Source organism: Zootoca vivipara, chromosome 3 (assembly GCF_963506605.1).
Source record: "Zootoca vivipara chromosome 3, rZooViv1.1, whole genome shotgun sequence".
Lineage (NCBI taxonomy): Eukaryota > Metazoa > Chordata > Lepidosauria > Squamata > Lacertidae > Zootoca > Zootoca vivipara.
In genome coordinates this window covers 39,195,585-39,223,089 of record NC_083278.1, presented here as the reverse complement: position 1 = coordinate 39,223,089, position 27,505 = coordinate 39,195,585, and the positions used below count along the sequence as shown (strand labels likewise).

The 27,505-nt window shown below is 40.9% G+C and overlaps 2 protein-coding genes across 19 annotated transcripts in view; one reads left to right on the top strand and one right to left on the bottom strand.

Moving 5' to 3' along the window:
• Positions 1-27,505, bottom strand: part of PRSS35 (serine protease 35) — a 176,220-nt gene that overhangs the window by 42,388 nt on the left and 106,327 nt on the right. For 12 of the 17 annotated variants that reach the window (XR_004692240.1, XR_009557322.1, XR_004692239.2 and 9 more), the window contains 2 exons: positions 10,789-10,839; positions 5,749-6,700 (listed from right to left, as the gene is read on the bottom strand). The exons of 4 other annotated variants lie outside the window; for them this stretch is intronic. The gene's annotated coding sequence lies outside the window, so the exon portion shown is untranslated. Of the gene's footprint in view, positions 1-5,748; positions 6,701-10,788; positions 10,840-27,505 lie in introns of those variants that run through there. One more of the 17 variants, XR_009557321.1, reaches the window with a different exon arrangement.
• The window catches only part of ME1 (malic enzyme 1), a 131,676-nt gene continuing 110,368 nt past the window's right edge, over positions 6,198-27,505 (top strand). Inside the window, exon 1 of one of the 2 annotated variants that reach the window (XM_035109508.2) lies at positions 6,198-6,337. In XM_035109508.2, the coding sequence (XP_034965399.1) occupies positions 6,218-6,337 (120 nt within the window). In that variant the 5' untranslated portion in view covers positions 6,198-6,217. Of the gene's footprint in view, positions 6,338-6,698; positions 7,469-27,505 lie in introns of those variants that run through there. The other variant, XM_035109509.2, reaches the window with a different exon arrangement.

Below are 27,505 nucleotides of genomic sequence, written 5' to 3'. Positions count from 1 at the left end.
CATTACGTATCAAAGGATTATCCAGATTATGGGTGTGCAGTAAACAAATATATTAAATTTCATAAGAAATGTATCTGCATGTGCATGACTGGCACTAGAAGTTGAAGATCTCTATACTCTTATCTTTGTTAACTGATGCTATTTTGGAGCACAAAGGGAGCAAAACTTAATTTGGGAGTTTACAAAAGCAGCTCATAATACTGAGTGACTATAAACAACCATTAATCCTATGATTATTTACCACAGTGTACATGATACCATATGAGAAGCAAGACCTAAGCGTATGGTAGGATGATTTTTATCCACTTGCACCCAAGCAAAATACTGTATGGAAACCAGGTGTGTCATAAAATGCCTTTCAAAACCAGTTTTCCATACCAAGGAACAAGTAACTCATTATGGGGGTAAATAGTTATCAGTAACCATTTTAGAAACCTATTTTTATCTTGTTCCATATAATGGAAATTGTACTGCCAAAGTAGCAAGACAAGCTCCCCCTCCCCTGTCAGCTGGTAGTCACATTTCCTTCAAAACAAGGCAAGCAAGATGAACCAGCACAGCTATTTGGCAGAAAAAGGCATCCGAATCCTGATTGAGCAGCCTCAGGATTGCATAAGAATGACTTTTAAAGTCACTGGACTCCTTAACTATGAAGTGAGATAGTATCACAGCAAAACAAACAAAACCCCAAACTCACAAATAACTCCCTTCCAGTCGGGATTCAGGCCTCTTCATGGGACTGAAACTGCCTTAGTCACACTGGTTGATGATCTCCGGTGGGCTAGGGATAAAGGTGAGAGCTGTTTCCTAGTTCTGCTGGATCTCTCAGCGGCTTTTGACATCATCGACCATAACATCCTTCTGGACCGTCTGGCTTGGGAGCTGGGTGCACAGTCATACAGTGGTTCCGCTCTTTCCTCCTGGGCCGTGTTCAGAAAGTGGTGGTGGGGGATGAGTGTTCAGACCCCTGGGTTCTCACTTGTGGGGTGCCTCAGGGTTCTGTCCTCTCCCCCATGCTCTTTAACATCTATATGCAGCCGCTGGGAGAGATCATCAGGGGGTTTGGGCTGGATGTTCCTCAATATGCGGATGATACCCAGCTCTACCTCTTTCAAATCAGAACCAGTGAAGGTGCTGTGTGAGTGTCTGGAGGTGCTTGGAGGATGGATGGCGGCTAACAGATTGAGGTTGAATCCTGACAAGACAGTAGTACTGTTTTGGAGGGACAGGAGACGGGCAGGTGTGGAGGACTCCCTGGTCCTGAATGGGGTAACTGTGCCCCTGAAGGACCAGGTGCGCAGCCTGGGAATCATTTTGGACTCACAGCTGTCCATGGAGGCACAGGTCAATTCTGTGTCCAGGGCAGCTGTTTATCAGCTCCATCTGGTACACAGGCTGAGACCCTATCTGCCCGCGGACTGTCTCGCCAGCGTGGTGCATGCGCTCTATGTGGGGCTACCTTTGAAGGTGACCCGGAAACTACAACTAACTCAGAATGCGGCAGCTAGACTGGTGACTGGAAGCGGCCGCCGAGACCACATAACACTGGTCCTGAAAGCCTACATTGGCTCCCAGTACGTTTCTGAGCACAATTCAAAGTGTTGGTGCTGACCTTTAAAGCCCTAAACGGCCTCGGTCCAGTATACCTGAAGGAGCGTCTCCACCCCCATCGTTCTGAGGTCCAGTGCCGAGAGCCTCCTGGCAGTTCCCTCGCTACGAGAAGCCAAGTTACAGGGAACCAGGCAGAGAGTGCCTTCTCGGTAGTGGCACCCACCCTGTGGAATGCCCTCCCACCAGAGGTCAAAGAGAACAACAATTACCAGACCTTGAGAAGGCATCTCAAGGCAGCCCTGTTTAGGGAAGCTTTTAATGTTTGATGGCTGGGGAAACCCAGCCAGATGGGCGGGGTATAAATAATAAATTATTATTATTATTATGGATTTCTGTATTTTAATATTTTGTTGGAAGCCACCCAGAGTGGCTGGGGGAACCCGGCCAGATGGGCGGGGTATAAATAATAAATTATCATTATAAATTATTATAACTCACTAAATAATAAAAAACAAAACAAAACAAAGAGTGGGGGTGGATCTAAGTCTCTACTAATAAATTCACTTAATTTGGAAGTAAACCACAACTGAGCTCAGTCCTTCTTTGTAAATGGTATTTAAGGTTGAAATAAAAATTATTATTTCTTTAAAACACTTCTTGCGTGAGGTAAGGCAAAGAACATGTCTATTTTAGTAGCCTCCATGCTACTTTATTTCTTTTCAAGTATTTATTCTTGATACAAGCAAGTGCAACTTTATTTCTTTTCGAGTATTTATTCTTTACAAGCAAATGCAAACAATATTATTCAAGTATTGTTCTTCAGGTGGCTAGAGTATGTAGAATGCATATCCTGACTTGCTTCATTATGAAAGTTTATATTTTAGTAAGTATAGGCTTTCAGCTTCACTGACATAATGAGGTCAACACAGAAAGATGAAAGACATTTAACACTGCTCAAATTAAAAGTCCAAAGAGATGTTGTAAAGGTCTTGTGCAAATCTTGCTCTTAAACAAATAAGACAAATGGATTGTTATTTTCCAAGGACAATTTCCCATGTAGCCCATTTCTTTTATTTATTTATTTATTTAAAATTATATTCTGCTGTTCTAAAAAGTTGCATGAAACGTAATATGAAAGCATAATTTTAGGGTTGCTACATTATATAATTAATAGAACTATTGTTTATCATGCCTAATGCAAAGTGGCTAAATGTTAAAAAGCAAAACATTCTACAAGCACATCTCTATGGCCAACCCAGGATTATTCATCTCTCCAGTGACTGCCTACACAGTCCCACAGATTTAACTCGTCCTAATTTCTATTTGTTTCTATCTTGAAGTGGGGGAAGGCTATTCCACAGCCATGCAACAAATAATAATCAAGAGGATGTTGCATTTGAAAAGATCTGCTATACTTCTCTTAGGAAAAGCAGTAGTCCCATTCTGAATTCCATTATTTCTACTATCTTTTTATTGCTAGTAACCCTGTGAAACTTGGGTGGGTCTTCACAGTGCCCTTACCTCTGAAAGCAGAGGCACTTGGGGCAAGGCCTAACCTGCAGAGCACAGCTGCTATGGGAACTCACACAGGGAGATACGGTCTGAAAACTGTAGGCCAAGATCGTATGGGATAGCCATTTCTTTTCTGAGAGAAAAAAATTTAGGAGAAAGGAAAAGTAGTTTAATCTCAGGGCACCTTTTTAGGCCATCACTAGAGAAGTGTGGTTTGAATTTTGGAAAAGTGGTATTTTCCTACAATGTAGGCAGAAGTGTAAGGAACATCTGCTTTCCTTTGCATTCAACTTTGTCTGGAAAATGGGCAGGGACAGCAGTAACAGTATCTCATGCTTGTTATTTTGCACCAGCCATGCTAACTGCCTGATACACCCCCCCCCCCTTTAATCATAAAAAAGTCTAATCAAGTTTTTAGACGTGGAATATTGACAGTGTAATCCTACACATGACTACTTAAGAAGAAAGTCCCATGGAGTTCAATAAGACTTGCTCCCAGGTAAGTGTGCAGCCTCAGAAATGTGCCAGCCTACTAGCTTTCTTTTGGCTTAAGTATCCCCAAGGTGCCTTATTGGTGGTGCAACACTGGTGAGTCGGGAGATCTCAATTCTGGTTCCTGATATGTCATCTGCTTCCCTAATTCTGGGCCTTGCAGTAGCTTAACATACTAGCACATTTGAGGATTTTTGGTGATGTTGCGTATTGTTTCTTCTTACTTTATGTAAACACTTTTTAACATTAGCTCCCCTGAGGAAGATTAGCTTTTATTGCTATTATATATTGCACTTGAATTGACATTGCAGGATTAAAAATGTAGAAGCCAATTCTTCAGATGAAATCTATGTAGACAAATTCCTGGACCTATTAGGAATGCAGGTGAATACCAAAGGGGTTGCTCAGGACAGCTATGGTCTGGATCTGCAGATATATTTGTGCAGAACTGTGCAAAATTGTCTGAAAACACTGTCATAAAAAAGAGAAAACACTTTGTTTTATTATACTTAAAGGTTAAAGTCTGTACAATGTGCTGATGCAGGAAATGTTTGACAACATATGAACAACTGTGCAAAGAACCTGATATGGTCAGCTACCTTTGATTTTCATGGCTCAATGGATAAGCAGCAAAATTTCTGGGCACAACAGGAATGGGGGGTAGTCCATAACCCTCCAGATGTTGCTGGACTACAAATCCCATCAGTCGTTGACCTATGGTGTTGGCTTGGGATGATGGGATCTCAAGTCCAAGAACATCTGGAGGGCCACAGGTCTCCCATTACTGGAGTACAAGATTCAATTACTGCTTCTGATGATTGCACAAGATTGTTTTCAGCTGTTTGCTGCTTTCCTGATGCTGCAGATACAAACCATTTACTGCTACTGTCAGTGGACTGGCAGTGATGAGTGTGGGCACTCACACTGTCCTTGTGTGGCCTGAGGGTGTCAGGCTTGCTGACTAAGCTTGCTGGTCATTAGCAAAAGTACCACCGTCACTGGGACAAACAGCTCTCCTGAAGCATTCTTAGTGTCTCACGTTGCTGCCAATGCTGTTCTCTTAAGAAAGCTGCCAAACAGGTAAGGCACTTTATAAAAATGCAAATCTATTCTGTAGAAACGCTCAATCGATCAATACTCTCCTTCTTTTTTGCTAATGCTAATCAGGAAAACTATAGATTAATTGCTCAATTTACACAGAAACGTCATTGTACCATCATGAAAGTGTATTTACAGGCAATTCATAAAGGACCAATGATTTCCACATTCAGGGTGTGAATTAAAGGCAGTTAATTATTAAAGTACATTGCTCTGTCTCAAAATACTTCTGTGCTGAATATTGCAAGATTCCGGATAGTCAAAAGCAAGTACTTCTTTAAACTATGGATAACCTCCCTCTTATGAAGTAGTGATAGCTAGAAATTCGAATGGCTTTAGAAAAGGATTAGACCAATTCATGGCAGAGAAGGCTACAAATGACTACACATCATGATGCATAAATTCATGATGCTGGGAATTACAAGTTGAAAGAGATTGTGGAGTGGGGTGAGGATGCACGGTTGTTGTTGTTGTTTTTGAAAGTATCCACTTTTCCTGACCCCCAATTTAATTTGATTTGGAAAAATCTCATTAAAAATGTGTTTAAAATAACTGCTGCTGTTTTTGTGATATTTAATTGATTGTTAACAGGGTCCTGTATGGAAGCCCATAATATCTGAACAGATCTTTCAGATATCACAGAACAGATGTTGGCAACTTTTTTTTTTAACGATCTGATTTTACACAGCAGTTGGCACCACTGCCCCAGCACCCATGAAGGAGCCAGGCACCCACAAATTCCTGTGCCAGGGCAATGCACGCTGCATGGCACCCATGGCCTCAGGCACCCATGGGACCAAGTTGGTACTCCTGCATTAAATGGGGGGGGGATGTGTGCTATCATTTTGATATCTTTGGTGTGGCATTGATGCTGAAAAACAAACAAATAAAAAAGCAAACGTGCATGATCTCACAATAAACGCCAGTCTATGAGACTCCTCTCTCTCCAAGTAGGAGCTACATGCACGGGGCTGACGCTGGAACCTTCTGCCTGCCTCCAAGCCGTGCTCCCAGTGCATGCTGTTGGCATTGACCTCATGTGGCAGGAATCAAAACCCCTGCCTGAGATGGGCCTAGCCCGGGCGAGGCCTCGCCACTTGATTTCGGTCCATGTCCAAAAGGGGGCCAGCAGCAGTGCGTTGCCATAAACGGGCGAGGAGGAGGAGGAGGGAGAGGCCTGCTTTACCACATACCCTCACAGGACACGACCGTCCCCGCACGGTCTTTCTGAGCTGACCCGACCCGATTTACCCCACAGGCCCCCACGCTCAGCCTCGCTCAGCTCCCCCGCGCCCTCAGCGTGACTCAGCGGTTTCCCGTGCCCCGCTGACCCCTGCGAGGAGGCGGCTTGCGAAGGCAATAATTCTCCTCCTCCTCTTTCCTTCTTTCTCCTCCTCTCCCCCACAGCCTGTCCTCCCAAGAGGCGTTCGCAGGCCACAGGAGGAGGAGGCGGCAGCAGCAGCCACAAGTGAGCACCCAGCACGAGCAACAGGCGTCACCGCTAACCGCCCGGCCAACAGCTCTTCCTTCCCGCCTCCCGTTGACTGACTGACCGACCCCAGGGATGGAAGGAGCCGCCACCGCCGCCGCCGCCAGGAGTCCTCCCTGTGAGGGGGAAGCCCTGCCCCCAGTGTGGACTCAGAAGAGGGGCTACGAGGTGATGAGGGACCCCATTCTCAATAAGGTATACCTTAAATGGAGTCGGCCTGTGGGGTGCTTGTGTCGGAGGGTCGGTTAACGAGGAGAGGCGCGAAAAGTCATGAGGGGACCGGCGTCAACTTACACATCTTCCCGCCACCCCACACTCTTTATGCACGATATATATTCCCCCTCTCCCTCGGAAGTGAATCGTGCTGGGTTTAGTAGGCTTCCCTGGCAGTTTGCAGTGCTTGCAAGCGCAGCGTCGGGAAGTTTTCGCCGGCTGAGGGAGGTTTGTGGTGTTGTTGTTTTCCCCCCTCCACGCTCGCTTTCCCTCTCCGTCGCTGTAACCGAGCCGGTTGGCCTTTTCTGCCTTGGCTCCGCCCCAGCGCTCGGCTCTGGCCTTTTCCTGCAGCCGTAGGGAGAGAAAGCGAAGCGGGTCAGCAAAACACCCTCCTCTCTCTGCGCGCGAAAGCCCAAAGCCACGCTGGAGCCCCCGGGGAGTTTTATGCCGAGTTATTCGTCCCTTTAATCTTCTCACTCCCCATCTCATGTTCAAATGCAAGCTGGACATGGTGCGGTGGTGCTGTTTGCTTATGCCTTATAATCTGTACACACACACACACAAACACGGTGCTCAACTGGTCAGAAAGTTTCATAATTGTCTACGCTCCCGCAGGGTTGCCAACTGGTCCAACAGCAACCGCCCCAGTTTGCTTCTCTGTCCTTGACAGGTTTATGATAGGTGCTGCAATCAGCAGGGCGATGGTTCTCTGGCAGAGCAAACTGCTGTTCAAGGGACAGCCACTTCAAATATTGGAAGAGGTGTCTGCCCTGACCCTTAGGGCACAAGCACCTTGTTCCTTTCCAACAGCCAGGCTGTTAGGGCTACTGGCCACAACGTGATCTCCTCATGTGGAGCAGCAGTTTGGCTCTAGTCAGCTGTCTGTTCCTGGCAGTAAAACTTGACTCTTTAAGCAAAATCTGTGAGTGCCTCTGTCATGATCAAGTGGTGCTATTGCCTTTCCAGAGTCAGACCACACTATTTAATAGGAGACTCACATAAAAAATCCCTGTGCCATTTCTCTCCATTACCTACTGCCTTCCAGGCAACACTGTAGGATACTGTGGCTCCAGCTCCACCAGCCCATTGGATATGAATGGTCACAGTTGTCGGGTAAGTTCTAAACTTGTTCTAAACTGAACAACTTACAGAAAGAGAGAATTGTTTTAAAGATGTATGGGGTGATACATGGGGTGTGAAATCGCTAAAAGGATATGCTTCTCTGATATCCTTATTTTTGGGTGCGTGTGTGCAAAGAGAAGAGTATGAAATGCACGGAAGCAGAAGATTAGGACGTTACAAAAGGAAGAGAGAATCAAGTCCAACCTAGCTGTTTTATCAATCAAGAAGTTAAATATCTTTTCAAAAGTCTTAAACTTGTCTAAAACATTTAGAAAAGCACCATAAAGGAAATTATTACTCAGGAAAAGATGGGTAACAGCACATGGATTGTAAAAAAAAGGGGGGGGTGAGGAAGAAAAGAAATATATTCCCATTGAATATGGAGTACTTTGGGAGTTACCTTGGGGCCAGCTTTGTGCATTACTTCAAGGTGGTGGGAATTAGGATTATCAACATAACCTCTGCATGTTTTCTTGGAAGTCAATAGTTCAACTAGATAGTTTTAGACCCTCGACTTACTAGTCTTATGTCCCCCTTCTGTTTTTAGACAACTATGTGCATGGCTTTTGGAAGGGCTGGAACTGAAGCTCAGTGGTAGAGTGTCTGCTTGCATGCTGAAGGTCCAAGGTTCTTTTGTTTCAGATTGGACTAGGAATGTCTCCTGTCTGAAACCCTGGAGAGCTGCTTCCAGTTAGAGTAGAGTCCAGGGGTGTCCAACCAGTAGATTGTGATCTACTGGTAGATCCCTGGCTGATCCTAGTAGATCGTGGGATCCTTATTGTGTACAAAAAGTTATGGGGGGAAAGCTAAAAAAAACTCTTGTGCAATCCCCCCCCCCAAAAAAACTCTGGGCACTTCCCTCCTAAAAAAATCTCAACGACTCTGGGCAATCCACCCACCCCACGCATGCTCCTCCTCCCTCCAATCACAATGGGTAGATCACTGCCAGTCTCTTGGGAGTTGGACATGCCTGGACGATAGCAAGCTACCGGTAGATGGACTAATGATCTGACTTGGTGTAAGGCAGTTTCCTATGCTCCTAATGCATGGCAAAGTGAGTTGTGAAGCACAGATGTCGTATACCCATTCTGTGCTTTACAACTGCTTCTAAAGTCCAAATATGTTAGAACCAACCAAACAAAAGTTTATCAACCCTGATAAGAAAGATATACTTTGAGCATGTGCAGATTTGCATGGTAATCTCAAATCATAGCACTATCATGACTATAGGGACAGACTGGTGGTGAGGTTGGGGTCATGCGCTGACAGGACCTCCGCTGACCCATCAGAAGTTTTTTCTTATTTCACAACATTTATATGCCACTTGATTGTAATAAAACCTCAAACCAGTTTACTCTTTCCATGGGGATGCCGAATATAATATAATTAATAGAATAGAATAGAATAGAATATAGAATAAAGATAAAGGTAAAGGGACTCCTGACCATTACGTCCAGTCGTGACCAACTCTGGGGTTGCAGCGCTCATCTTGCATTATTGGCCAAAGGAGCCGGCGTACAGCTTCCAGGTCTACTTGCACTTTGACATGCTTTCAAACTGCTAGGTTGGCAGGAGCTGGGACCGAGCAACGGGAGCTCACCCCGTCGCAGGGATTCGAACTGATTTTAGTGTCATGAAAAGATGGCCAATTTTTAATTTGATTTATTATTACAGTACTGTACTATATTTTTACTGCAAGGAAAAGGCATTTCTAGAATTTTCCATCTTGGGAGCCAAAATAACTTGACTGGTTGACTGGGGCGTGAAACCATTTGCTGCTTGGGCTTATGCAGGAAAATACCTTGGGCAAACGCTGACTAGTTTGGATTAGAGCTTGCTCTACTATGGCAGTTAAGATAAAATCAGATGTTGCTGTTTTCTAGAAAAGACCTCTGTGTAAGATACAAACAGTTACCATTTTAGCTATTTGTTGTGGGTTCATTAGCTCATGACAAAGGAAAGAACATTGGATACTGGTTGTTCCCAAGAAGATAATGAGCTGCCAGTCATTTAGCCCTGACTGAGGGTTTTGGAGGGTAAGGAAAAGTAGAAATAACAAACCAGTATCCAGTAGAAAATTGATGAAAACTGGCCATTTAAAAATTTCTCTTAAAAAAGTAGATGGTGGTAAAACTCTTGATCTAAGAAGTAAAACGGAATTCTATTTATGTGCAGTTTAATATGGGAAGCTATTGCATGAAAGGGAGTTATTTCAGCTGAAAGTCTTTGTGAAGAGCACACCTGCAGAGTTTGTATGTTAGACTGGAGGGCAGTTATGAAATTCTGGGCTCTGTTTAATTTTTGTTTATAGAAGTGATTTATTTGATATACCGTATTTTTCTGTCTACAAGACACCCTCAAGTATAAGTTCCCCCCTATTTGGGGGGGCTCAAATTTAAGAAAATGGGGGGATGCAAGCAAAATTCCCAAAGTGGCAGCCAATCCAAAGCAGCCTTTGCTACATCCGCTAATAACCTGTCCATTTGACAAAGCAGCAGCCAATCCAAAGCAGCCATTGCCACATCCACAAATAATTGATTGACAGCCCTGAAGAAGGTGAGGAAGGGGCACTATGTGTGTGGGGGAAAGGATCCAGAAAGGCTGGCCGGGTGGGGTGGGGAGAGAAGCCGAGTGGCTCCTCAGAGAGAGAACTTTTGCCTCCCTTTCCTTCCCCCCCTTGAACTCCTCCTTCACGCACCCCGTGCTCATCCCTCCAGTGGTAATGGGTAGATCACTGCCAGTTTATTTTACTGGGTAGTAGATTGCAGCCTGGTCTACTGATTTCATTTTATGGATCAATGGTCTCGTTAGATAATAAAATTCATGTTCAATTGCTGTTTTAGGGGTTGTTTTTAATTGTCTGGAATGGAGTAATCCATTTTGCATTACTTTCTATGGGAAAGCACACCTTGGTTTTGGAACGCTTTGGTTTTGGAACAGACTTCTGGAACGGATTAAGTCTGAGAACCAAGGTACCACTGTATAAGTTACAGGTGCCTTAAAATCTGTGGACCTTACCTTGGGATAATGTGGATGTTTCCTCTTCAAATGTTTTGCTAAAACATTACTGCCTCTTACAATTCCACATTAACTTGTGAAGTTGTTCTTTATTGGATTATTATAGTGCCATATCTTTGTAGGCCCCATTATTAGGGTCAATTTACATATTCATAGTAACCATATGTAATATTAACTACAATACTGCTTTTCCAAAGTGGGCTTGGACAGGGAAGTAAACAAGAAGCCTGAGTATGAGCAGGTGGTTAGACCTTTCTGACTTGCTGCTTTCCCCTTGAAATCTCCCCTTTTACCTTTTTTCACTTGGAAGTTTCAGGCTGGATCCACAGCAGTTGTAAATTTGCCTGTGGGGGAAATGAAAAAGGTGAACATAAGGCTAGTGATCCATGTGGATGTGTTGGCCTAAATATAATTTATCAGTATTGGAGGATAGGAAGTAGCCTATTTTCTCATTTTTTTCTTTCTTCTAAGACCCTCCCTAGGATCTTCATATACTGATTCATCTCTACTTTCTCTGTTTATCTTTGCTAGCTGCCAGGTTGAGATAAAAATTTTTTCTAGGTTTTGTCTGTAAGACTTTACCCCCCCCTTTTTTTAAGATGGAGGATGAAGTTGTCCATACTTTATGATGTTCATATGAAATATGAGAATAGAATCTATCTACAGTACTGTGTATCTGTCCTAAGGTAATATGAGCAGCAGCCCTTGGTTGAACTTAGGGGGAGGGTCAGTATAAAAAAAAAAATTGGGGAAGGTTTACAGAGTCTGACAATCCCAGGTCTAGACAGAATGTCAATATGTAAACCAAAAGCTCTGCAGAGTGGGACCTAATCTTCTTAACCTCTTTGTAAAATGCCTATTTTTCAGGGGGAATCTACCGGTAAATGTTAGATATGCTGAGCTGGCTCATGCTTCTTCAGGCAGGAAGGGAGCCCGGACTTCAGTAATTTCTTAAGACAGACAATGTTCAAGGAGAACTCTATTTCCTTTTGGGAATAACAGGAAAGTAGTGTGATACTGCTTCAAAAAAATGCTGTTGAAGTGGTATTGTAGCTTCTGTTTCTTTTGGAAGTGAGTGCTTATTTTATGTCTCCTGAAAATGTTTCAGAGCAGGGGTATCAAAAATTAAAACTGCATGGGACACTGTGCATGTTTTATTTCAGTTGTATTATGTGTGAAGGAGAGAAAAAGCAAAACAAACCTAACCTTCCAGGTTTTCTTAATGAACATAAAATAATGACTTTTTCTCTTTGAGGATCATCCGCCTAAACCCTGTTCAGGGTCATAGTTAACAAGAAACTGCAATTTCAGTCACTATATTGGCTTTGGTTTTCTGTCTTCATCATTCTCAAGAGTGTGAAATGGGCCATGAATCATTGATGCCAGAGCTACAATTGATGCTACAGATTCCAGTATTACTGAAGCTCTAAAATTGGGATGCGGTTAAGGAACTTTCCAAATGTTGATAAACTATAAGTTGCATCAGCCATGACTATTGGCCATGCTGGCTGGGGCTGATGGCAGGTGCAGTCCCAACAACAACATATGGAGGGCCACAGGTTCATAAGAAACAAAATCCCCAAATACCTTACAAGGTTACTGTAGGGATTACTGAGAAGATGCATGTGAAATGCAATAAACACCAAAAGCATTATATAAATGCTCAGTGATTTATTCACACTGTGAACATGCTACAAAGAGCCATAACACAGGCAGGAGGCTAGTAAAAATGATTGTGGTCATACAATTTTTGTGTAATTATCACTCTCAAATACAGTAGCTTGGGTCTTAACTTTTTGAGGTTCATGTAGGAAAGCAGGAAGAAGGCGGCTAGCAATAATATCTTGCAGACAGCTGTTTGGGAGTGCTCTTACCCAAATGTGATATCTGGTTTTGCCAGATGTGTAAGACTAGCATCTGACCCATCCTACGATTAAATATTGCTTCTCTCCTGTATCTTAATCACAGGGAACTGGAAAATCTGAGTAATAACTGAGTTTCCTCTTCTTAAGATCTACCCCCAGCAGTGGCCCTGGTGGCCACAACACTGCTTTGTTGTATTGCCACTACAGAAGGTCAGCTAAGGATGAGAAATGATTCTCACACTTTCTGACTGTCCACTACCTGGAACTAGTTTGGCTATTACTTTATCCATGCCCTAGCTGCTTCTACAAGGCATGTTTCCAATCATACATTATATTTGGTCTTGTAAAAATTGTGTGTATGAAAATTAGTTTGTTGATAAATGAACATTATTTCATTTTTTGAATGATAAATTAAGTGATTATATGCCATCATATTCTCTGTTTATGTCTAATAAATTACTCTAGGTTTGTTAAGATGTTACTGCATCTGAATTTTTAAGAATGCGGTAGAATGTGTAGTATTGGTTTTTAATTATTTGTGTGTATACATATACATTATTAATTTTAAAAATGGAATAGAATAATGAGCTACAATAACTCATGCCTCTTATGTTGGCCTGTAATACACTACAAGTTTGTAATTTGTGGGGTGATGACCCCTCTGTGTGTAGACATGGAAGAATGGACTATTCAAGTGACACAGACTAGAGAGTTGGAGAGTACTGTCTGACAACTTTGAGAAAAACTTAAAATAAGCCTTGGTTTTTCTCATTTGTTTCCCTATGCTGTTTAAAACAATATTACCAAAGTGGCCAGGAATTTGTTCTATGTGATTGCGGACTGACCTAGATTCCAGATGCCTGCATCTCAAACAGCCTTCAGTTTCCTGAAGTGGCTTTATTTTCTACATAATTTTGACATAGTTTTTAGATGCCACTTGGGTCTTCAATATGGTAAATCATACCAGATATAAAACGGCTGAGAAGCTACCATATATTCCAATATGTGACGACAGCTACCACTTACATAACAATAACCATTTATTCCAACTGGTTAATCTGACCAATTTATTCCTACTTAGACCCCTTAAAGTAATTTGGTGTGTGTGAGGGGTAATTAAAGAGTACTCAAAAGGGCCAATTTTACATTTTATTTTTTCTATCCACAGAACAGGAAAAAACAAAAATGAAAGGGTGTGTGTGTGTGTGTGTGTGTGTGTGTGTGCAGTCTGCCACTTAGATGAGGACATAATGTCATGATAAACATGCACACAAATCCATTTTAAATTGCCACATGTACACAACCTAAACACCAAAAGTCCCTTAAAAAGGCAAAAAGAAGGGACTGGACATTCTCTTAAAAATATAATAATTTTCTAGGCAGGGGCAGGAAGAACACTCATGAGTCCTTACAAGCTGTTTGAAATTTAGGGGTCTGCCACTTTTCTTGCCCACCTCTCTGGCTGCAGCAAGTAGAACCTTAATTCTACTACATAACAAGAGGTGAGCAAAAGTACAGAAAGCAGAAAAAAACTGCCCTTAAAAATATCTTGAGCCATTTCAGTTTGAAAGATGGGTGCCACAGAGCTCAAGTGGCATACATGATTTCCTTATCTCCAATTTTATCTTTACAACAACCAGCAATAAGCAGCCCAGCAATTTTCAGCAATCTTTTTGGCTGAGTGGAGACTTGAAATTCGGCTGTACAAGTACAAATCCAAAAATTTAGCCACTAGAATACACTGCTGTAGCAGTAGCAGTAGCAGTAGCAGTAGCAGTAGCAGTAGCAGTAGCAGCAGCAGCAGCAGCAGCAGCAGCAGCACAATTTCACTACAAACTCTAACAACACACACACAGTGACGTATTTCAAGATTTTAAAAAACTGTACAATAGTCAAAGATATTAAATGTGAAAAGATTGGCTACATAGCTAATATATTTCTCTACACATTGCAACATCTACACACTAACAGAAACTAGAATTCCCACTAAATCAGAGATACCCAAAATGGTGCTCTCCACAATGAACTCCAGCCAGGATGTTAGCGATAATGAGAAATTAATCCCTGTTCTACCTTAACAAACATGTACTATCCAACAATACAGTACATCTGACCTATGGTACAGACACACCTTAAAATACTGCTCTTAGGCTGGAGCCAAGCTTTTTATGGGTTCCCTCACCCTCTCATAACAGTTTCTACTGGTAACTACCAGTAGTTCTCTTAGTGGTGCAGCAATAAAACTGCTAGCACATTTGCAAAGCTAAGCAGGGTCCAGTATGGTTTCAAATTGGATGGTGCACTGCATATTGAGATGCCTGCATTGCAGGGGGTCGGACTAGATGCCCCTGGGGTCCCTTACAACTCAACAATTCTATGATTCTGTGACTTTTCTTTGCAAACATCTGTTTATTTCAAAGAAACATTTAACACTAACATGAGAAAAACTTTACCCACTTTGAAAAATCATCATCAAAACTGAAGGATATTCTCATCTCTATTTAACAGCACTGGGGAAAATGGCTAAATAATATTTTATGAACTGAAGATACACCATTTAGATTAATAGCTCCATTGCTTATTTAGTTACTTATCTAATAAGAAAGCTTATATCCTGCCTTTCCACTGCCAAAGCATTCTCAAAGTTAGTCGAAAACATTTGTTCAAAATAATAGTCTTTCAACTTTTTTAGTTCTTTGTCAACTCTCTGAAGATATAATAGGATGATCTAACTTTGGCTCCTGCTTGCCCCACATCATCTTACTAAGAATGGCATACAGAGTCATACAGTTGGAAGAGATTCAATGCTATCAAGTCTCATCCCCTTTTGTGATATTACCGTAACATTGACTACACAGACGGTAGCTGACTTTAATGAGCTGCGCCAAAATAGAGGTCAGAAAATGCTGGGACCAAAGATTGCAACTATGCTTAAAAAAATAATAATAATCTAGCACACTGTGGGGCAAAATAAAGTCAGAATGCTCAAGAAAGAGCAAGAGGTGGCCAAGGGAATTGGATTTACTATGGAAGGAGAAAAAGACTGGACCAGATCTGTTGTTAATAAAATATTTCCAAAACTAAATGTAAATGGAATAGTAGTTGTTCAGCTCTGCAAATCTATCCAGCCATTTCTCCACACGTGTCAAAATCACTTCTTTGTCATTTCCATCAGACAACAGTGACTAAGAGACTGATCTATGAATCAGGACACCACTAGTATTATCACTAGTTGGTATTATACAAGACATTCACTCAGCCTTATCCACCTTCTGCGATAGAGTGATAATAATTCAGATTTAATTTACAGGGACATTAAAAGTTATAAACAAAGCATTAGCATTATTATTTTCTTGCTCCATGTGGCCACTGCTGGGAATGAAGAAACTCATATGGAATTGCTGTAACACATGATACACATAGGACTAAATATAATATGTTAGTTTATGCATTACAGCTGTGTCCCAAATCTTATAAAAACCATTCAGAAACAAAGATGTGCTATTATCTCCCAGTATATGGCATTTCTAATTTTGTTGCTATTAAGAAACATGAATTCATCTCTAATTTATATGGCCTTCTTTATATAGCTGTTTATGTTGATGGCAAACCTTTTATTCCCATCTCTGATGGAAATCAGAGGCTAAGAGAGTATGTCTAGATTGATTTCCATTATTTTACACATATATCTTAAGGAGGACATAATCATATGGAAGATTTGCATAATATACCCTAAACAGGAATTTGTCAGTGTGGAGAGTGGGTTTACTGTTTTTCTACCCAAACTGTAGTAAAATTTCTTTTATACGTGGAATTGAAAAAGAAGGATTGGTGATCAGCATAAATTTGGCAGGTGGCGAAAGAAAAGGCTTTCTGAGCAGTGACTGCAGCTGCAGCACCTAGGGAATGCTCTTCCCAAAGATGTTTGCCTGCCCCCCGCATGAATACCTTAAACTCCTACAGATTCTTTCAAAACACCTGGATAGGCTTGTCTAAATGGGAATGTCTTCCGGAACCATCAGAAAGAGTACAGTGAAGGTGCCTGCCTGATATCAATAGGCATGGATTTCCAAAGTGCTGGTGCTATATGCAATTTGTTCTTGTTTAATTGCACTGTCTTCTTTATATGGTGACTAATGAATAAATACTGAGTAAATAAATTCAGTGAATAAAACCAATACAGAGATATATGTAACTGGAAAGAACTACGGCAGCAGAGATTTTCTCTGCTAGTTTTAAACATACACTTCAGGATAGTTTTATGAGAGACTGCAGAAAGAGCTACTCTGGCAATGAAGTTCTTCAGTTTTTTTATATTGCAGATCCCAAAATACTTCTTGGACCCTTGCCTGATTCATTGTCAACCAAGCAGATTTTTAGACCCCCTGATGGTTAGTTGTTGGGGCCCTTATAAGAGACGGACAACTCCTTCTCCATCAAGACATTTCACAAGGTGTACATATGTAAATGTTTGATCTACTATTGAACTTTCGGTGATGCTTATAATATATGTTCAGTACTTTGTGTCCTAATACAGGAATGTACACTGTTCTGTAAGATTTTAATCTGATCTAACAGAACAGATAACAAATCCAATTAGTATACTCTCAAATTAGAAATGCCGCATAGTTACAAATACCTTTCCAATCTGCTGTTTAGGCTTTCCTTGATTTTGCCCTCTTAAAACATCAGACGAAAAATTGATTTTTGTACTTATTGCCCTTCCTTTAGCTCAGGCATCCCCAAACTGCGGCCCTCCAGATGTTTTGGCCCACAACTCCCATGATCCCTAGCTAACAGAACCAGTGGTCGGGGAAGATGGGAATTGTAATCCAAAATATCTGGAGGGCCAAAGTTTGGGGATGCCTGCTTTAGCTCCTATGTGTTTAGTCCATTAAGTTAAACATCCTTTAGTGATTCAGGAAAAATGACAAGGTGTTAAATGAAAATAAAAGCTTGTTGAGGCTTAGTGCTAACTTAATACTTATAACTATAGCTGGTCTGAAACATAGTGGACTGTTTTGCGCATCATGTTGAGACAAACTGGCTAATCATGAACATGTGGGGCCAAGAGAAGAGATTGTGTCCACTTTGCTCAAACCTGGTTATACTACTCCTATGTTGTGCTGTGCTAAGCCATGCTTTGTGTTGTGTGAACCCAGGTTCATGATTTAACTCTCCCAGACAAACCAAGAAGTGTAAACCATAGGACAAACACATTGTTCATGGTTAGTGTGGAGAGAACTAAACATTGAGCCTGGACTTGGATGACATGCCAATCCATGACTTAGCTCAGCACAGCAGCGGAACAACTGGGAAAAAACAATGTGGCTGCAGTCTCTTCTCCTGGAGCCTGCAAATTCACATTTTATGCATGATGTGCAAACTAAGCCACTTATTTGCTTTCATTCTGACTAGTTCAACATAGTACCAAGCCAAACCATAGCTTACTTAGCCCAATGGTTGTGCAGCAGTTGCAATCTCTCCAGGAACTGATAGGTTTGTTTGCACAAAGTCATTCTTTAGCTTTTTGTTGTGTTATATGTGAACTGGGTGATCATGCAAATTGCTGTACTGTAGTTGATGAGCCCGGGTTTGCATATACTGTAACACTAAGCCAAAGCATGGGTTAGCTGCTTCCAGGAGCAGGAGCAGGGAAGGAGTGAAGTAGCCATATTTTTTGCTCTAGAGTCTAGAGAGTCTAGACTCTAGCATGCTTGTTTGTCCATACTTTTTCATAGTTGGTGTTACTTGTGAACCAGGCCGTTGTGAGCCAGCTAGTTCAACCTTTGATTTATTTGCTTCTCAAAGTTTTACAGCAGTACAGACAGTATAGCCATCTGATTATATGATAATTGAGATACATCAGATAGTTTCAGTTGGTAGGGTTTCCTTATTAATAATTCTGATGTCCACTGCTGCTATTTTTTATTATAGACCTTGATTTCCAGACAGTACAACAAACAAGAAAAAAACCAGGCAGCACTTATGAAAATAGTGAATCAGCTGATTTGATTTCAGGAAAAAACCAAAACAAAACACTGCACATGGAGATTATTAGTGTGAACATAAAGCAGATTTGGCCTTTAAAAGATGTCTGGAACTAGTCTATGAGCAGCTCCTGAGGGATGCTTACAGATAAACCTTTCTCTCGCCACATGTGTTGGATGAGATGTTTACTAGTTGGATGAGAGCTGAGAACTGGAAGAGATGAAATTTTAATTAACTTTTTTACCTTGACTTCAGTTTCTGGACTTGTACTATGTGTCCTTTAAAAATGTTCAGGTTCCTTATATTAAAAAATAGATTAAAGAAGCAAATGATAATAATTTGTGAGCAACTACGGTAGCTTGTTATATCATTATAGAGAACTTATATTGCCGTGGAGTCTTAACACTTAATATTTTATTCATTTACATTCCTTACTGTGGTTTTCAATTAAATTTTTGTTTAGTCGTTTAGTCGTGTCCAACTCTTCGTGACCCCATGGACCATAGCACGCCAGGCACTCCTGTCTTGCACTGCCTCCCGCAGTTTGGTCAAACTCATGTTCGTAGCTTCGAGAACACTGTCCAACCATCTTGTCCTCTGACGTCCCCTTCTCCTAGTGCCCTCAATCTTTCCCAACATCAGGGTCTTTTCCAAGGATTCTTCTCTTCTCATGAGGTGGCCAAAGTATTGGAGCCTCAGCTTCACGATCTGTCCTTCCAATGAGCACTCAGGGCTGATTTCCTTCAGAATGGATAGGTTTGATCTTCTTGCAGTCCATGGGACTCTCAAGAATCTCCTCCAGCACCATAATTCAAAAGCATCAATTCTTCGGCGATCAGCCTTCTTTATGGTCCAGCTCTCACTTCCATACATCATTACTGGGAAAACCATAGCTTTAACTATACGGACCTTTGTCGGCAAGGTGATGTCTCTGCTTTTTAAGATGCTGTCTAGGTTTGTCATTGCTTTTCTCCCAAGAAGCAGGCGTCTTTTAATTTCGTGACTGCTGTCACCATCTGCAGTGATCAAGGAGCCCAAGAAGGTGAAATCTCTCACTGCCTCCATTTCTTCCCCTTCTATTTGCCAGGAGGTGATGGGACCAGTGGCCATGATCTTGGTTTTTTTGATGTTGAGCTTCAGACCATATTTTGCGCTCTCCTCTTTCACCCTCATTAAAAGGTTCTTTAATTCCTCTTCGCTTTCTGCCATCAAGGTTGTGTCATCTGCATATCTGAGGTTGTTGATATTTCTTCCGGCAATCTTAATTCCGGCTTGGGATTCATCTAGTCCAGCCTTTCGCATGATGAATTCTGCATATAAGTTAAATAAGCAGGGAGACAATATACAACCTTGTCGTACTCCTTTCCCAATTTTGAACCACTCAGTTGTTCCATATCCAGTTCTAACTGTAGCTTCTTGTCCCACATAGAGATTTCTCAGGAGACAGATGAGGTGATCAGGCACTCCCATTTCTTTAAGAACTTGCCATAGTTTGCTGTGGTCGACACAGTCAAAGGCTTTTGCATAGTCAATGAAGCAGAAGTAGACGTCAATTAAATTAAGCAATATAAATATGACACATAAACGTGAATTTGCCTCCTGCATATAATCTACCAAGGCTGCTATTAGAATAAACTTTTAACCTGACCAGTTGTACAGTTTCTAGTTAGGCATCTATCTGCCTATCTATATTTCAGATTCTGCACAGTGACACATGACATCAGCAACTATATGGGAAGTGTAGAGACTATGGTTGTGTACATATCATAACCTTAAAGCACAGTGAATAATGTGTTTCAAATGCATTTGTATGTCATAGCTGCCAAGTTATCCCTTTTTTAAAGGGATTTTCCCTTATGCTGAATAGGCCTCCTCACGAGAAAAGGGAAAACTTGGCAGCTATGTTGTATGTCATTTTACACATCGGCATGGTTGGATGTGTTTCTTAGTTGCCTGCTGTCTGTCCAAACTAGTGAGCAGAGAGGGTTTGTGGCTATGGGCGTAGCCGGAGAGGCAGGGAGGGGCAGCTGCCCTCCCAATCAATAAAAATCAATATAAATAAATAGCCAACTGAGGTTCTGTCCCCCTTAACCAAAGGCCTGCCCACCCTCAACAAAATCCCTGGCCACGCCCATGGGTGTGACTTATATTTTTAAATTGGATTGAAACTTGTTAGGTGGAAAACACATCAAATGCAGTATTTCTCAAAGTACAGGATAGATGTGGATTGAATTTGTGGCTAATATGTGTACATAATTTCACAAACCAGCTGTGGGAGTGCGCTGGGTACTGATTGAAAATGGGCATATGTACCATAATTGTGTGTGTATACCATATTTATTAAACAAGACCACTCACCCATGGTAAGTTTGTTTCACTTGAAAAGGCTTGGCACACAGAGTACTGCAGGCCACCAAAGTAAATGCTGCTATTTGTTAGATTTATGAAATACACCTCTGCCCCACGAGGACTATAATCTTTTTCTAAGCTATTAATAGTATAATTCTTGCATTACATTTCGACTTCACATCTGGAACCTGGTTAAACACATACGGCAAGTAACCTCAAGTGTAATGTTACCCAGAGCATGTTCTCATAGGTGATTTTTACAATGGCTGTTGCTAAGTAAAAATATTTCTTGTTGAACATGTTTTTCTGGATAGAGAAGTGTAAACGAACCACAAAATATAACAATTCTCTAAATCTATTTCTTACTGTGAAACAGATAAATAGGTGTATGTGATATTATTCTTTGCTTTGTTTAAATAGAAACATGTTTGAAGTGTTGTGATCTCCAAATTTTATTCTTAGAGTAACTTACAAGACAAGTATTTCAAAAATACAAAAATGGATCCATTTTTGTAGGGCCAGGGCTCCACAACTTCCTATGTCAAATTGCCAGTGTCAGCAATGTTTCCCCCCCCCCCATCCCATTTCATGCAATCTGCCCCTGTGGAGAAGAAGTGGAGGAGTCTGTTTTCCTTTGCACTAGAGAGGCAAAAGCAGCATGAAGACTCATGCTGCTCTTACTTTCTGCTTTTCCAAAGCCCCATGAAAAAGGAAACCAGCACACAGGACTTGGGGAAAGGGCAGGGTCTTGTTTTACACCACACAAAGATAATTCCAAGGGCTAACAGATGCTCCCTTGCAAATGTTTCTTGCTACAGGAAGCTATACGCCGGCTCCCTCGGCCAATAATGCGAGATGAGCGCGCAACCCTAGAGTCGGTCACGACTGGACCTAATTGTCAGGGGTCCCTTTACCTTTATATTGCACTAATGAAAGTCTCCCTCCCTCCAATAATGGTCTGCAATTCCTTTGCCTCCTCTCCCCCAAAAATGTTTTCTAGGCCCAGGTTCTGTACATGACCCCCAGCATAATTTCATGCAGTCTAGTTCCAAAAGCCCTCTACAAGTAATCAGTTCAGACATTTGGCGAGAGTGTTCTGTCCCTGCCCTTGCAATGTGCTGAATGGGGAGATTATACTTAAAGTTCCTCTTTTTATGACCGCTCTAAGCTTTGCCTTGGATACCTTGCTAAAGATACTACAGGTCATCCAATATTATCCGCTGTGAAACACACAGATTGTCAGTGATGGGCTTCTATTTGCAAATTCCTTTTATATTTCTTAGTTCAACCTTTCTGGCCTTTTAAAAATATTGCAAATGCCTTCTATGCATGCAGGCATTTCATAGCTAAGGATAAGCATCTAGGACAGTGTGTGTCTGGAATATTAAGCTGTAACTCCTTAAATATGGATATTTAAAATATTGAATATTTAAATGTGGTTTTAAGCTATCCCGCATTCCTTCGAAATGGGTGGGGGAAACCCTGAAATAAGGAAACATACTCTGCTTTTGAATACTTAGTTCAGAGAAGACAGATGCCCCAGCTGGGAACTTAAATATTTACCAAGGCAGTTTTTTGTTTTCATTCAAATGGAATCCTATTTTGTTCAAAAAAAAAAAAAGAATATTTATGTACGCCACCACAGCGGCCAGAATGTTATTGGCACAGAGGTGGAAAACAACAGAGATTCCATCAGTAGAAGAATGGAGAGGTAAAATGACAGAGTATATAGAATTGGCTAAATTGACTGGAAGGGTAAGAGAACAAAAAGACCAGAAAACTCAAAAAGAATGGAGTAAATTTTTGGAATATCTTAAGACGTATTGTAAAACAGTAAAAACACTAACAGGAATGATGTAATGTCTACAATAGTAGAAATAGAGTTTGTACAGATGAAGATAAAGTATACAAAAAATAGAGTATGGAAATAAAGCGTGGAATTTAAAAATTAACAAATAAAACCAAAGATGAAGTAAGGGGGAAGTCAAGTTCGGCAGAACAGATTTAATGGTTATTTTGTATTTTGAAGAGATATCCCTAAATTTGTAATCTGGGATATACGAGTATGTTTATGTTATGTTTATCTTTATTTATGAGAAAACAATAAAATTATTGCCCCCCCATTTTGTTCTTCCCTTTCATTTCTCTCTCTCATCATAGCAGATAAATTAAAAATAAGCAAGGTGTATATTTGCATGTTTGAAGATTCTGAGTTTATGACAAGCTGAACCATATTATAGATTTCAACAGGTTACCCTATCCAGAACAGCTGTTCATAGACAGATAATGGTGTGACTGTTAGGAAGTTGACCAGGGAAACAAGGTTGCATGCTCCAAACTTGAATAAGGTCAAGCCACTCACCAATTGGAATGTCTACATTTTGTCCCTTGTTGGTGAGAGGCTTAAAAAGCTTCAGTGCTGGTTATGTGATATCAGGGACTCTTGGGGATAGCACCCTCAGTGGGCCCACTTAACCTTGAAGAGACAGACCTGCAAACTGATAATCTTAGGCTATATCTGATCTTGTGTGCTCTGTACAAAGGGGAAATCGTTGCACTGTTTGGGTGGTGGGCTCTCTGCTGGTCTTGAAAAACATTCACCACCAGTGGGGCCAAGAAAGCTTCATGTATGGCTAATACATCTTTCGTTTCAGAGCTCACCAAGGTCTTGCCCAGAACCTGCTTTCAGGCCATTGCTAAACCCTGGGACATGCAAAGAGCAGTTTGTTCAAAGTGCCTTCCGCACATTACCAAGTATACACAGTTTACTCATTTGTTCAAGCTCAAGCCCCACAGCCATTCCTTTGAACAAACTAACTGTTACTAAACATAACATTAACACTCTGGTAGCTAGCTGAATATGAGAATAGTTACATTGTAATGTGTTGATTATTAGTGTTCTGGTTTAACACGAATAATCTGAGATTTTAAAATTGAGTCACACTGTCATAGTTACAAAAAATATTATAGTCCTGGTGTTCAAGGAGCCCTTCTACAGTGTTGGTTGGAGCATGGTGCTGATAATGCCAAGGTTGCAGGTTTGATCCCCATAAGGGACAACTGCATATTCCTGCATATAGGGGCTCTATATTTTTAGTTGTGTATATCAGCACAAGACACATACCTAGTTTATCCTAAGTTGTGTCAGTCTTTAAGGTGCCATAAGACTTTTATTTTCTGCAGCTGATGAATGTGTGACTACCTCTCTTGAATTTGTCATTATTGTAGTTGATGTGCTCAAGTAGCACCATTAAACCCTTGGCAGAATCAAATATTTTGTTACCATGTACCAACATGCCTTCCTGTGAACAGAAAATACCTAAAAGTTCTAATTTCAACTTGTTTATGTTCCTCTTTTCTCTATTACTCAAATAGCCTTTGGAAAGAAACATTTTTGAAAATTCAAGGGTTCTCCCAGGTTTATACTTCCAAAGTTTTTTGTTTATGTTGAAAATAGCTGCAGTTTTGGAAATCATAATCAACTCGTGATAAAGAACACAAAGATTGAGTGGGATATGTGGCAATGTAACGATTTCCATCCTGCTTTCCAATAAATAGTATAGAAGCCAAGATACTAGCTTACAGATTTATTCTCACATCAGTGGTAGCTTGCTGTATCCCATTTATTTTGTCTGTATTCTGTAGGATGCTGCTTGTCTTGCACAAACTGTTTGCACCCTGATCAGCAAATCGCATTGGCAGATTTGCTTGTGGCAGAGCCTATAGAGCAACTAGTAGTTTTCATGACATCCTTATGTTATCTTTTCATCCTAAGCACATAATAAAGGGTAAAGGTAAAGGGGCCCCTGACCATCAGGTCCAGTCGTGTCCGACTCTGGGGTTGCGGCGCTCATTTCGCTCTATAGGCCGAGGGAGCCGGCGTTTGTCCGCAGACAGCTTCCGGGTCATGTGGCCAGCATGACAAAGCTGCTTCTGGCGAACCAGAGCAGCGCACGGAAACACCGTTTACCTTCCCGCCGGAGCGGTCCCTATTTATCTACTTGCACTTTGATGTGCTTTCAAACTGCTAGGTGGGCAGGAGCTGGGACCGAGCAACGGGAGCTCACCCCTTTGCAGGGATTCGAACTGCCGACCTTCTGATCAGCAAGCCCTAGACTCTGTGGTTTAACCCACAGTGCCACCTGGGTCCCTAAGCACATAATACTGATGTATAAAGACTCAGGTTGGGCTGTTGGTCCCTTTTATAGGCAATATAAATGGTTTATTTTTCAGATACTAAGCATCATCTTCTGCAAGAACTTCAAACTCAGATGAAATATAAAGTTGAATCTATCTTGTAAAAATATAGCAACCTGATTTGGTTTCTCTGTGTTGTAAAGGCCTTATGTGAGCAAAACCTTGCTTCTGCAAAGGGAAGCTCCTCTCATTCCATTCAAAGAACAAAACTTTTGGATCCAACTCATTGTGTTTAGAGAATTCCACAAAAAGTACATTTTAAAAAACTTCAGAATTGTTTTTATTTGAATTTCTCCTCCACCCCACCCCACTCCAAAATTGTTTTGTACATTTGTAATGATAAATTTCTCCAATTGATATAAATGTGACATGTTATGGTGTGACTTGTTCAACAGACTTCAGTGGGAGTGACATGCAGCTAACAGTCTAGATCTGACCCATTTATCCTTTTGTTTCATATGTAAAATATGTAAAATGCTCTTTTGCTTCAATTGCTGCTGTGCTCTTGGAAGGGTTATTACTGAATTTTTGTCTCTCAATTTTTGTAATCCCCCCCACCCATAATTTTCAGTGTCAGAATATTACTTTATGCTTAAATCAGGAAACATGTCTTATAAAAGATTGATGGATATGTGACTACACTTTAACCATGTAGGTTGTCATGCTGTTGTTGGTTCTGTACAATTTATGGATGCATGTTTCTAGTGAAATATGAATGTTACACAAGTCACTTTTTAATAATTGAATGGTATTTGTATATGCAGTATTTGTTTACCAGAAGACTTCCATAAATATGTTTTCTTTAGTTGCTGACCAAATCTAATTTATGTACGATGTAGGTGGCTTGGAATGTTCAGTGCCCACTCGTACGTTGAGCACTTCAATCTGTGGGGAGTAGAATTGGAGAAGAAATGCTAGATGCTAGATTAGAGAGAGAACATAATTGTCTTTTTCATAAAAGTGTGCCTATCGACCATTGCTGTATTAAAGTGATGCTTTTAAAATGGCAAAAAAATGAGGCAGTGTGGGGATATATTTAATTGTGTTTATACGACCTGAAGAGAAACCATTGGGGAATATAGGAAGCCCCGAACATCTATTTTTTAGATGTCCTTTCTATAATGAGATACTATTGACCACTTGCTGAAGAGGGTTGCTGACCTCCCGGAAAAACACAAATTCAATCTCCTTTTAGGCAAAGATCATAAGACGACCCGGATGGTCGCAGGATTCTGTCTACAGATCTGTAGGCACAGACCATCCCCCGATACAAATTAGTCCGTCAAGAAAATCTCCATACGGTGACTCTGGGCCAATTTTCTATGGTAGTTTTTCCTAAAGATTTTTATGTGTTTACGCGTTTAGCGTATTTTTTAAATATGTAAGCCATTGCTGTATATTGTTTTAAATGTCTCCTTTGCTTTTGGGAGTGCAATCCCATTATGTGTTTTACAAACTGGTCTCTGACCATAATATTAAATTATATTATCATTATTAATGTGTTTTTACATATTAATGTAGTTGGTTTCTAGAAGGGCCAAAACTTGGTTTGAGGAGGTTAAGATCCCTTCTGAGCGAACCCTGTACCAACCTGGTGGGTTCTCTGCATTACCCTAGTAGCTCAGTTACCAGGTTTGTCAGAGGTGGTGGTGGGCTGTGAGTCTTTTTTTGGTTCTTTTGCTCATTTTTACTATGGCTGTGGTGTATTGCCAAGACTGCAGTTACCCACCTACTACTTTCCCTCATAATGCCCTGAAGATGTAGGGCCTAGAGGCATTCTGGGGAAAATTAAGAATGGGAATGATAATGGAGCAATGCTTTTTAGGACTGAACCTTTGCCATTTTCCCTCTCATTAGTCCTGTTCCAGACAAGCTGTTTATTGAGCATTCATCATGACTTGTGTCCGCATTCTTTGTTTGTAGATTATGTGATGTTGCTGTTTATATAACATTTCTTCATTGCACTGAGGCTATATAATGCCATCTGATGTTGTTATTGTTCCACACTTCCCTACACATTTCCCTATCACTTTTCTTATTACCACTTTTTTAAAAAGTGGGTTCGTTGCACAAGTGCATCAAATCCACTTTAATTGCACAGCCTATATTTGCTCGTATATGAATTTCCAGCAACAGTTTGGAAACAGCCAAGTTCATATAATCTCTCAATAGGTAGTAAAGCATTCATCAAGCTTTACAAGAAGAAAATTCATACTATTTACACACACATTTTTATGCAGAATCTCAGAAGCAAAAGCAATGTATATCTCAAGTTATTAAGTTCCCCATATTCATTAAAAATGTGATGATGTGAAAGTAAAAAATGTGCAGGCCAAGTAATAAGGTGCTCCTGTTCCACATACAGTACAGTATGCAGATTTAAAGTCTGTCTGGAGCTGACTGAAATAATTGAACACTTGACATAATAACTGCAGTGATATGTGGAAAATATGTTCACCTCTGAGACCTCTGAGTATTTTTTAATAACATGTTTTGGCTGCCTGTGGTGTGAACGTCTGTCATACTCCAGGAGTTAAAATATAATTTCCTAAAAGAGTTTTAAAAATATGTGATTATTAAAACTCTGCTAAATAATTTTAATATCTGA